The sequence below is a fragment of the Malaclemys terrapin genome, chromosome 7 (assembly GCF_027887155.1).
Source record: "Malaclemys terrapin pileata isolate rMalTer1 chromosome 7, rMalTer1.hap1, whole genome shotgun sequence".
NCBI lineage: Eukaryota > Metazoa > Chordata > Testudines > Emydidae > Malaclemys > Malaclemys terrapin.
Genome location: NC_071511.1, coordinates 117,916,735 through 117,929,869, shown reverse-complemented (window position 1 = coordinate 117,929,869; position 13,135 = coordinate 117,916,735). Strand labels below are relative to the sequence as shown.

The following is a 13,135-nucleotide window of genomic DNA, read 5'->3' as shown; positions in this document are numbered from 1 at the left end:
ATTGGTAGAGATTAAATACGCTAACAAACACAGACCCTGGGGGGAAAAGGGCGGGGGAGGGGGGAGGAAGAGGAGGTGGAGCTCTACACTTCAACCAACAAATAAAGTTCACAGGACATTATGTGGAAAGATTTGTTATGTTTATACTTTATTGATAGACCCTAATCCTGCAAAGACTTAAGCACCTGAGTAACTATGCTCATGTGAGTAAAGTGATTTGTGTGAATAAGTCTTTAAAGTATTGTGACATTTCAGGTACAAACGCTTATTTATATTGATAAAAAATTATGAACTCGGAATCCTTTCTATATATTAGCCAAGGAGGCTTCAGAGTTTAAAGACTCTAAAGGCCCATATCCAGTGTAAAAATTCTGTAGTGTTACAGTCAGTCAAATTTTTAATCTATGCATTATTTTCAGGGAAAAGCATAACCATTGCATGCCCTAACTTCACATGCCTATAGACAGACATATACACATCCACTGCAGAAAGCAAAAACTTCCTGTGTCAGCACATTCATAATACATCATTCCCCCATATGCTGAGGTTTTCAAATTGCAGCTTTTTACGGGTTTTAAAAGCATATTTCCCCTCTCTTTACTGTAGGTATTACTATTTATTCACAGGCATGTTATCTCACCCACTCACCACTTTATACGAAGTGGAATTTTAATAATCGAATCCAGAAATCATCTTTAATTGTGACACCTAGCAGTTACATCCTGGTGACCACACTGGTCCCTACACCCCATATCTAGCTAAATTAGGCAGAACATTTTCATTAAAATTAGTCAAGTTTCAACTGCTTCATATTGCTTTTTTTTCTTCTCCATTTAGTTAGCACGCAGTCTTTAGTATAGTATACACTTCAGATTTACTGAAATGCAGTAAACTGTGAGAAGTTATTTATTTACAAGCACCTCGTCTGTTTGACCTTAAATGGAAGCCAACAGCTAAGCAGAGACTATATCTGGTTAACCAATAGTGCATATTAACTAGGGTGAGATGAACCTGTACTGTAAGCAGCTGGTCGATTTTCCTAGGAAGGGGTATATTTCAGCTACTATCCTGACGAATAAAGTAGACGTACATAAAACAAAAGCAATTTTATGGTCAGTTTTCATCTATAAATCAATGGAACTTCGTTTCAGAATTTCTTCTTTTAAAATGTTTTAAAGAACCTGTTTAGTGACAGAAAACATGCATAATAGTTCCTCTCACAAAAGAGAAGCGATAATACTAACAAACCATACTCTGAAATTTTCAATATTAATAGCGTATAATCAGTAAATTTATAGAACTTTTTAATTAATAAATGTGCAGTAAAAACAACTTACTCCTAAAGCGGATTCAAACTGCGTGCAGCAGTTCTATGCTGGAGTGATTGTGCAATGCATTTGTCATTCAAGTGAGCTTTTCCCATTATTACAGATGATTAAATTAAACCACAAATTTTGTAACCATAGTGCTTGTTTTACCTGCAAGGGCAGGATGGAGGAGTTAAATGAAACAGTACACTGATTGAAATATTTGATTTCTCACGTTAAAAAAAAAAAAAAAGGCAATCCAAAAGAGAACCCACATTTCACCAACAAACCAGCTCCACACATTCCATAGATTTATTGCTTCAGCTAGCATCAGCTGAGTGAGACTGCACTGCAGAATTAGGGCTTGTAGTCCGATCTGCACCCATGGGGAGTCAAACTGAAGTCCACGTGGGCACAGAGGACCAATCCCAAGGATACGATTGAAAGATCAGGGGCCTATTTATTTTAAAGATAGAACCCCCAATATTAACTTAAAATTCCCAATTGGAACAAAACCAAAGATGAAACATTACCACATTTTTCTGTTTCCAGAGGTCAAAGCAATTTAAAAACTGCTCACTTTGTAACTCAGCAATAGAAAACAGAATGGGAACATACTTTTCTTCAGTTTAAAAGGTATTAGAGAGTTCAGTTCCACAAGATTGCAGTGTTATTGCTGAAAATTTTAGAGCCAAAATTAAAGTAACTTCACAAAATAAAATGCTAGCCATCAGGTAACAGCACCGGGGGAAAAAACCTTCTAGTTTGCGAGCTACCCCTAAAATTCTCTGTTTAAAAACAAAAGACTGTCACTGTATTAGCTAAACAACTTTTTTTTATTAGATACAAAATTTAAGTGGCTAGAATACATTCATGTTTTAGGCAAATTAATTCCTTATTTCTAGTAAGGGTAAGGAACAGCAAGACCTAATAAAATTGTGCTATCACATTCTACCGTGACAACAGTGTTTAGCGCAATTTACCATTGCATTATGCAGTCCCGATAGCACTAGTTTGCTACGCAATTGATTGTTATTCCCATTAAGATTTTGGCATTTATTCTAGATGCTAACAATTATGGAAAACTATGGCTTTTTCCATAAAGTATACACTGTCCGTGCATATCTTTATAAACCATTTATTTTAAACAATAAACCAGACAGGAAGGGGATGACAAATTTTCTGAAGTAACAGCTTTCACGTTAAATTTTTTTTTTTTTTTTTTTTTTTTTTTTTTGTCATAAGCAGTGTTTCCACTCAATTCAAGATCTCAGGGCTACCTATAAATCACTATCTGCATTTGTGCACCTGTCAGTCATTAGTCTTTAAAAGTAATTATGTAAAATGTAACACTGATAAAATGTCAGTTTTCATTTTAAATCTAGTTTTACATTTTTTTTTTCTGCAAACATGACTGATTGCTTGCATCCAAAAGTGTCACCTGTTGTATTACTGTATTATCACAGGATTGGGACCCTCAGAAATCCATAAATACATACATAAGAAGGCACTGTCTTCCAGTGGTTCAAGTCAGATAAGGCCTTACCAAACAAACAAGGGCACCTTATACTCTGAAGGACTAGCAAATGCCCTCAAGCTTTGACACAAATCTTGGAACCTGTCTTCGCCTCCCTGGCAAAAGGTACTAAACATGGTCTACAGTACAATGAAGCTCAGGATGAATTCCAGTAGTTTTTGCCGGTTGCGCTGAGGTAGGAAAGTACTGCTCAGTTCCAAAAAAGTCTCTCTCTTTTGTTTTGTCTCCTTGAAAACCTAAAGGGAAGAATGAAGACATGCCTCTTCATTAAAATCTTCAAGCAGAGTCACTTATTTGTAATGAATAATGTACAGCAGTTTATGATCTATTCTAACTAAGACCTTGGGTCTACAATAAACATTCAAGCATTGAAACCCCGCGGTTGTTGAAAGTTATAACAGGTGGAAGTCAAAAGGCTAGAGTTAGTCATCTCTAGAATCCCTTCTTCACTCTAAAAAGCAACAGAGGGTCCTGTGGCACCTTTGAGACCAACAGAAGTACTGGGAGCATAAGCTTTCGTGGGTAAGAACCTCACTTTTTCAGATGCAAGTCTTGCATCTGAAAAAGTGAGGTTCTTACCCACGAAAGCTTATGCTCCCAGTACTTCTGTTGGTCTCAAAGGTGCCACAGGACCCTCTGTTGCTTTTTACAGATTCAGACTAACACGGCTACCCCTCTGATACTTCTTCACTCTAGTACATCATACACCATAAGGACATTATTCCATGCAAATCCTGAAGAGAATTCTGTTTGCTGTGATTTCATGCATGTGATAAAGAACAAATGACTGCTTACTAGAACCAACTGTAAAGATTTTTCTTTCTTTCTAGCACCATCAGGGATGACACTCCTTTTAGATAGCTTAAGAATCCAGGTATTGTTGGGATTTTAAGTAGCATGGAGGAGGAAAGAGTGATTATTCCAGAGATACAAGCTGTAATTTGGAAGAGAGGTCCGAAAAGACCAATCTTGTGTGGGGAGATTCTTTACAAGCTTATTCTTAAGCACAGAAACATTAACATTTGTTAATGGAAACAGAAGTGTTCAAAATGATGAGATGATTCAACAGCAAATGACAAATGGTCAGCTTTTAGTTAACACAACAGGACTACTTGTATCCATCTGCATACATCAGATATATGAAAAACTACATGAAAAAGTATGCCGTGTATGATAATCAGACAAATAATAATAGGAAACAATGTGATTAAAGAAAAATAGAAAGAACTCAAACTTTGCAATGTTTACTTTCAAAAACAAGAATCAGAATTAAATATTATGAGCAGATGCAAGTAACAGATGTCAGTTAGTTCCACTACCCTTCCAGCCCGGTATATTAGAATAAATATGCTGCATTTGATAAATGCATTTTTAAGTCAGCATCCCAAAGTGCATTTAACAAACTGTAGAAATTTGCCTTCATTCTAATAGCCAGCTTAGTACTTCAAAAGTCATGGCCAAAGAACTGAAAGGGATTCAGTAACCCCTAGCCAGAATTATTCTTTGCTTTGTCCCTTTCGACATAAAAAAGGCAATATTCAGTATGATCTTAATTTTTTTAAAGCTGTATGACATTGAGGGGTACAATTAAAAACAATCAATCAAGGTGCTAGTGATAGTATGGAAACTCCAGCTTCATCTAGTTATGTCAGGGAGGATCTCTATCTTCATGGTATCTCCTGACATTTCAGGTTCACTGGGACACTGCTGCTATTGCTGTCTGGAATACAGTTATTTAGGAATGGCAGAAGAGCTCTCTCAGTCACTGTGACAGTCCTGGAGAGCCGGCATCTGGCAGGGTCTTTCTGTGCATTCAGGATTTAGATGGAATGTTAATTTTATGGCTGTTAGTTCAGGCAAAATCTGCTGGAGGGCTCGGAAAGTGATGGAAAACAATGAGCCAAAATCTGTTGACTAATATTTCTGTAAGTTTTTAATACTATGGGGAAGTGCTTAATTACTATTGTGCTATGTATGTCAGTAAAGAGACATACAAATAGACAGCTAGCCTTTCCTCCTTCCCCCCTGAGCACACTGAGGAGTGGTATCATCACAGTCCAATACAGCAGTACTCGACCTATAAAGAGAGAAAGTAGCTGGCATCCTGCCATACTAGTCAATTTCTCTTAGCAGTAGGACGTGCAAAAGCAGAAGTGCAACATTATACTTCCTCTGCAGCCCTAAACTTCAAAGACAGGTAAACACTTACAAAGCACAAGAGGAAGACCTATGCAGAAGCATTTGCTTGAAAAACATTAGCAAAGGCTGATATTGCACAGCATTCATGCACTACCCAAAGTTTGCCTTTGAGTCACTCACATTAAAAGGGCCCCAACAGTTTCAACTGAAGAGGAGAAACCTTTGATTACAAAACACTTACCCCAATATCCTTAAAGACCTTCACTGCATTTTTCACAAGACAATAGGTGGCACTCTCAGCTGTGCGGGGGGGGGGGGGGGGGTGAGAGAATAAACAAACACACATTTCAGGTCAAATATAAGACACTGGTACTAGGAAAAATGAGAGTTCTGCATCAATAACTGAAATATTGGCTGTTTTATCCAGAGCCACACTGCTTGACGTACCATACACTGCAACACTCTTCTCTGTCCTGGTTATTAGGTACTTGTGTAACTTATGAAGGTATTCTGTTTCTGACACAGGACCACTGAAGTTGTGCATAAAGATGGCAGCTGAGCTGTAGGCCTCAAGTAAAGGCCCCAGTAACCTTTGCAGGAAGGTGATGTACTGCTGGTGTTCTTGGGATTGGTTCACCTAAATTAGGGTAGCAGAAATGAAAGTGAATGAAGCTTGCAGAAGTGAAAGATGGGCAGGTACACAGTAAAAAACCCAAAACACTGGATACAGACAATCACTTGGGAGAACAGGAGGAGGGGCACAAATTACAACAGTGCATTATTATAGCAAAGCCAAAAGTGGTCTGATGTATGAAAAACTGCTCTACAAATCACACTTTCACTAGTTTTTCCCCAGGACATTAACAGTGTAGCATCTTTTTTCACCACTTTAAAAGGTCATGATGCTTTGCAATAAATAGCACAATCGCAGTTCATTCTTTCACAGAGATGAGCACCAGTTTCCAAATGAGTATTTAACAAACCCCAAACAAGTGTCACCACTATAAAAACAAGCAAACAAAGAAACCAAACAAACCAAGGACAAAACTGGCAATTTGTTTTCCAAGAAGAAACAATATAATTGAACTTCTAGCAAGGAAACTATAGACTATGTACACTACCTCGATATAACGCGACACGATAGAACACGAATTCGGATATAACGCGGTAAAGCAGTGCTCCGGAGGGGCGGGGCTGCGCACTCCGGTGGATCAAAGCAAGTTCAATATAATGCGGTTTCACCTATAACGCGGTAAGATTTTTTGGCTCCCGAGGACAGCATTATATCGAGATAGAGGTGTAGTAGCTTTTTGTATCAAGAAATCGTATCTTCTGACATGTCTTGGGTCACAAATTAAAAATGTACAGACATGCACAAATATAAAACACTGTACACAAAGAACAATACACCACATTTGACTCAGAAAAATATGCACTAGCAGTATATGCCCACCTTGGGTACACTGTGTTATTAATAATACAGTACAAACTTTAGGACCCTGTAGGATACTAAAGCCTGTACTAGTTTTCACCATAATGGCCATTCCACCCTAGTTATGTAGACTTTGCCAGCAGACTATTTGAAGTTTCCTCACAGAGCTGGTCTTTTTCAAGGGGGAGAGGGGGGAAGGATGATTTACTGATTGTAGCAGACTATTGCAGACTTTAATGCTGGGAATGATCAGAAAAAGAAATCTTATTATTTTCCCCAACTGAACTTGTAAACTAAGATTTACTTAACTTTAATATAACAGGCCTATTACTGTTAGGCCTATCTACAGTACCTTCAGGTAGCAATCCCTCTGTTCTTCTCCAAAGTCACTGTCTTCATCCTCCTCATCACTTCTCCAAGACAAGGGTTCAGGAAGCTTTTTACTCCACTGCTGCTCTGTAAGGCTAGGGCTAATATCCTCCTGATCATCTTGCTTAAATCAGAAGTTGGGTGAAGGGGGGGGAGAAAAAGGTAACTATTCAGAAAAACAAATCCAGGTGACAACCAGCACTATATTTTAATCTCAGGTGACCTGATATCACAGTTTAGGGATTTACCAGTACTTAACACGCTGGGGCTCACAATGAGGATGAGCTGGCCAAGATCCAATCCACACAAGACTGAAGTAAGTGGACAGAAACAAATCAGAAGAATTGGTAAAGGTTGTTTCTTCTCCCTTGACCGGGAAAGTTTTCCCATCACATGAAAGAGAGGGGCTGAAGTTGGAGAGTCTTACTGGATCCTCACTCAGGACTGGAACTTCAGGAGGCAGCAGATGTCAAGAGAACATTTGCTTCACCTGTGTTTCTCTAGGAGGTAGGACTTTATATTTTGGATGTGGATTTCACTACAATGATCTATAACTTTATCAAGTCAGGGATGGATTACTCAATTTGCTTTACATGCTGCTATACTTGAAGACCAACTGAAAATGTCAAGCTAGTACAGAATTCAGCAGCAGGTTTGTTAAGTGCTACTTCTCTCTTGTAATCATGTGCTTGTTGCATTTGTCTCCATACTCTCTGCATTGGTTGAAAATTCAAAGAGTGGGTTTTAATCTAAAAAGCTCGAAATGATTTGTTCTGAATCCCTGAGATACCACTTCTCTCCTAGTGTTGTATCAGATCAGCTGAGCTACCTTAGTTAACGTCACTCAGTTTAACTTAGGAGGGGACTGCTGGCAATGCATTTATAGAGAAGTGTCCTTCACTCAAACTCACTTCCCCATTTGCAGTAAGAGGCTCTGAGTCTGACCATCAGAACATGATGCAAAATATATGTTTCCTCAGACTTTTGAGAGGGACATATGTTAGCGAGAGTGTCAATGAGGTGGCGTTTATTCTGCCATCATGAAGGGTTTAGGAGAGTTCATTTGTCTCTGGCTTATTTTCTTGTAAAATTTGTTAATGTTTGCAATATGCATGTGCCCATAGGAAAGGATAGAGTCATGTTCAGAAATCTCAAAATGGCAAAGAAAGCACACACAAAAATTGTATATATGCTAAATCAGCTACCATAAGAAAGACACTGAAGTTTACAGTTAGATAATTTCTGACAACATAGGTTTCATCTGGAAGTGCTGTAGCATAATTCCATGTTCTACTTGATCTCATTTCCAGGCCTGTATCACTCTGAATGTCTTACATTTTCAGTAAGAGGAATGTACCATTCTCCAATGAGTATTTTATCCTCTCTGGGGAGGTCGTCCTGGTTGAATAAGGGGGTTTACTTTTATATTCCTGTTATTTTTTTCAAGTTCTCTTTTTAGCTGAAATGAACTGCAGTGGCTGAGGTTTCAACATATTGAACCCTTAGCTGCATATGTAGAAACATTAATTTTACTTAATTGGGGATAGACAGCATTTGACTAGAGGTTGACTCTTGTATGTCACAGACAGAGAAATACCTACCTACAACAGGAAGGGTATTCAGTTTCTTTTCAGACTAGAAAGAGAGAAGGAAGCAATAAAACCTGACCATGACACTGAAGCTAGGTCTACACTACCCGCCTGAATCGGCGGGTAGAAATCTACCTCTAGGGGATCGAATTATCGCGTCTCGTTGGGACGCGACAATCTATTCCCGAATCGACGCTCTTACTCCACCAGCGGAGGTGGGAGTAAGCGCCGTCGACAGGAAGCCGCGAAGGTCGATTTTGCCACCGTCCTTACAGCGGGGTAAGTCGGCTGCGATACGTCGAATTCAGCTACGCTATTCGCATAGCTGAATTTGCATATCTTAAATCGACCTTCCCCCTGTAGTGAAGACCTGCCCTAAGAGTCTATTATTGCCACTGGGCTTGGCACTTTACAAAGACCTGTGCAAATACTTAGGGGCTTGTGTGGGATCAACATAATATCAATATAATTAAGAAGGAGACTATGGTCTTACAAAATGGATTAAAGGCATGAGAGTGCGTTAAGGTCAGACCAAGTTAACTAGGACTGAAAGAGTTTCAAGGCAAGATTGGCGATGGTCAGGATCAGATAGCGTAGAAGTATCTGTAGGAGGAATTCATTTGGTATACCGAGAAACCCATCTCCCCAAAAAAGGAATTCTACCAAGCTGACACTCCCTATGCAGGTGCGTAAAGAACTAACCTGCAACAGAGAAGCGACAAGGCTCTATACATTATACCTGTTTAGACAGTGATTTACTATTATCACATGGAGACTGAGATGTGCCAGAAATGCTCCATCTAACAGATCAATGTACTGAGGTAGGAGCCATTTTGGAGAAATGTTCCAAAAGGGACAAACTGTTGGTAAAATATGTATCTTCAGAAGGATTATCATCAGTCAGAGAGAGGGTTTATATATTACAAAAGCTCTCTCAAATCTTGATGAAAATAATCAAGGATGTGACAGTTTAGGATTCTGAACATTGCTGTGTTAGATTCAAAGAAGGGGCTTGCAAAGAAGTCAAGTGGCAATTCTGTTCAGTAATCAGGCAGGTAGCATGGCTGACAAGTTGAAGTGAAAATATGACTGACTCAGAAGAAGCCACCCTTAACTAGGAAAGATTATTAAAAAAAGGGGACGGACACAAATTGACATCTGACATCAGCTTTACTAGTCTGATGAACAAAATCACTGTAGTAGTAATAGAGTAAATTAGAAATTATTACATGTCCTCAGAAGCATGAAGCCCTAGAAATTTCAAGTAGATGCTCAAAAGTAAAAGGGGACTTGAGTCTCATTGACTCACAATCACACATGGGTAAGAAACATAGTAGAGAATTGCTTCAAGAACTTATGAATGCGAAGCAGCTGGACTAAGACTCTACAAGAATTCTTATGCTGAGAGATGTGACTAAAATGAGATTAATCCTATTCCTGCCTGGAAGGATTCAAACACTAGCATAACAGAGACTGAGTACAAAGTGTTCACCTTCATGCAATCCATGGGAGAGAGACAGACGGGTCTTTGTAGAAAATGAAGTAATCCAATCTTACTGTAATTGAGGATTTTATTTTAAATCAAGTAAAGTCAATGATAAAGGAAAAATGGACTAAAGAGATACGACATGTTAGGAGATTTCAGCTCATAATGTTCAATAGAAGAGGACAGTGGAGTCAAAGGGAAAAAGAGAAACCATGAAAAGCTAAGGATGGCAAAATAAAGTTCAAACTAACATGGCAGTCAGATAGACCTAAATGTTCAGGTATCAGCTGTAAAGAAATAAACTGGAAAAAATAAACATAAAAATAAGTTGATGCAGAAGCCAGAGACAACTGACAGGCTTCTGTTGATCACAGATATATGTTTCCCAGAGGTTAAGTTGGAAAAGTACCAAGACAATATACCCCAATTGTCCTAAACAGGGAAATGGTGATTATTCCCCACAGTTTGCCACTAATAATGTATACTTTTTAATTGCATTAAACATGAAGTCCTTAGTTCTTCTCTTTCGCCTGTTATATAGAAGATATCTACACTGTGTAATGGACTTGCTGTGTCTCTCAGGGAAAAAACAGACTAGATAGTCCTCAGGACTACACAAAGAAATGAGGTAGAAGGATGCAAGGTGCAGCAAATGGGATTGATAGGATAGACAGCATCAAAAAGAGAGAAAACATTAGTATATATACAACTGACATGAGCAGTGGTACAGCCTGGAGACAATACTTGAAATAAATCTTACAGAAAGTGATGGTGAGATAGTATTGGGAAAACTGTAGAGTATCTGAGAGATTAAGAAATAATCCTGTTAGTCTGAACTGAATGGGCAAACGGACTAAGGTAGAACAACCCAACCTAATAGTTCTGGTCATGGAAAGTACCTGAAAATGAGTAAGGTATCTAAAATTTCAGCTAAGGCAGTAACAGAATCACGCAAGCCTGTGCAGAAGAAATAGGAAATAACAGTATCATTTGATTTCTTAGTATCAGGGTACAGGATGGTGTTCTGTTCATCTGGCATTCAGATACCACAATGGAGGGGCCTAATATAAGAACCAAGACAGACCATGTCTTGGTACTTATGAGTGTCATCACTGTAAGGAAGTTTTACACAGCAAATAGATATGGATAAAAACACGCTGAGAAATCAGATACAAGACAATCAAGTCAAGAGAAGACAGACAAGCATTATATATGACCTGTAAGCCACTTCTATCCCAGTTATTGATGGTAATGACAGGATGGGAGACAGACGATATAGGTTTATAACAAAGCCCCTAAAACAAGACACATGCTTTGAGAGGCAAAGACATAACAGACATTTATGCCATTATACACACCTATTTTTTTTCCCCGGAGCCTGGAACATTAAGTAAATAAGAATAGGATTCAGAGGACAAGAAATGCTTCATGTAGAGACTTCATTGTAATACATGATTATATGCCAACATTTTATGTATAAATGTAGGTAACACATCCAGAAAACAAGAGAGTTTTAGAGCCAGAAAAATCTGTCTCCAGAAAACAGGTGAAGTGAATTCTACCTATGTAACTACACATTAAAAGGGGAACTTGGGATACCACAAGAGGTGCAATGGAGTGGAGCTGAACAAGGGTCATCAAAGCACAGGATGTAGATCTAGTTTCCCCTTCAAACGGGAGAACTAAAAGAAGGAAGCAGCCAAGTACATTTAACTATCTTATTTTTTCCTCTACTTTATAATTGATAATCGTCATGGAGCTGTGGTATGATTCTGACATGGAAAAAACGCAACATGATACATTAATCTTTTACTCACCTATCAAAAAAATATTGTGTTAAGAAATTCCCTGATGGACACAAATCTGGAAGACAGAAATTATTGCCTCCATGCTTAGTCCAGCCATGCTGCATTTGCTGCAGCACCGTAGAACATGGGAAGTAAAGATACCTTGACACTGCAATTCCCCAATCCCTGAGACCACCAGGAGATCCTGGAGCAAACTAGAGCTGCCTTATGGCTGCATCACCTGTGGATTCCCACATATCAGGGGAATCCCCAGTTACCCCTGGTCCCTTTGAGCTGCTGTACCAGAGCAAAGGGACCATACGGGAGCTAAGGATGACCTGTGTTACGTAGTGATTGAAATTTACAAGGACTTCAATATTAAACTGTATCACCACAGCCCACTTTAAGAGATGGTGTAATCATCATAAGCAGCACTAGCTTTATTAGGATCCTGGTCCCATATATGTGATCATCCATAACATCAAAAAGTGATTCTGCCAAAATACCTTGTGCTTTAAAATAAAAGAATAAAGACATTTCAGTTTAGGATTTCCTTAGTCGTTATGCACTTCAAGTGAAAAAGTGCCAGTTTAGGTACTTGGAATGAGGCATATAGTTAGTGAGAAGCAAAAGGATTCCATGACTGCAGGCAAAGTGGAGAACAAAAAAAATTTAATCATCTTACCTCTGCCACCAAAAGAATGCCATATTGTATGAACCTTTCGACTGCCTCATGGCAAACTTGGTATAACATCTGACAAGGCTTAACAAAAATAAAAAAAAGTTAAAAAGTTAATCCTTTATAAATTGTTTTTCCCTAGTCAACCAGCATATTTTTTTAGACACAACAATGTCCCTTTTAAGCAAGTTCCTCAATTCTTATCAACGCTCCCACTCCATTAGTGCATGTTTTATTCTTTTCTCGCCCTCATGTACACTTCAAAAAAAAATCATGATGGGATGTTTAAAATTAGACTGGACAAAGCATTTGAGATATGAAAAAATCTTTCACTGGCAAGGGGCTGGACCAGGTGATCTAACAGAACTTTTACATCTTATTACTATTATTTTGTTAACATGAATAAATGCTAATCATTGAGCAGTTTGGAACAAAAACTCCATTAATATCAAAGCTGCAAGACCTATTCCACAAATTCTCCTACAGTTTAAAGAAACTTAGAATCAAAACTGCCCTACTTCTCAGTGGTTATAATCTGGTGGGGAATGTCCACCAGATTAAGTAAAAACAAAATCATTAACCTCCAAGGCAGAATAAGGAGCATAAATTTGTTAATCAGCTCTATTCCTCAAACTGCACCTCACCCAGACAAGAAATCAAACATAATTTATGCTCCATTCAAACAATAAGAAAGGAAGAGGGGGCTGGGAAACTGCAGCAAAGTTTCCCAATATCAGAACTAAATCTATAAGAAGAGGAAATGTATTTCTAAGATTCTAAGTGGACACTTACTGAAAACAGCAGGAAACA

The 13,135-nt window shown here is 38.5% G+C and overlaps 1 protein-coding gene across 2 annotated transcripts in view; it reads right to left on the bottom strand.

Annotated features, from left to right (window-relative positions):
* Positions 1 to 2,124: 2,124 nt before the first annotated feature.
* The window catches only part of GPAM (glycerol-3-phosphate acyltransferase, mitochondrial), a 50,056-nt gene continuing 39,045 nt past the window's right edge, over positions 2,125 to 13,135 (bottom strand). For both annotated transcript variants that reach the window (XM_054034102.1, XM_054034101.1), the window contains exons 17-21: positions 12,332 to 12,409; positions 6,768 to 6,908; positions 5,431 to 5,620; positions 5,225 to 5,283; positions 2,125 to 3,080 (exon numbers count right to left, since the gene is read on the bottom strand). In XM_054034102.1, the coding sequence (XP_053890077.1) occupies positions 2,964 to 3,080; positions 5,225 to 5,283; positions 5,431 to 5,620; positions 6,768 to 6,908; positions 12,332 to 12,409 (585 nt within the window). In that variant the 3' untranslated portion in view covers positions 2,125 to 2,963. The remainder of the gene's footprint in view (positions 3,081 to 5,224; positions 5,284 to 5,430; positions 5,621 to 6,767; positions 6,909 to 12,331; positions 12,410 to 13,135) is intronic.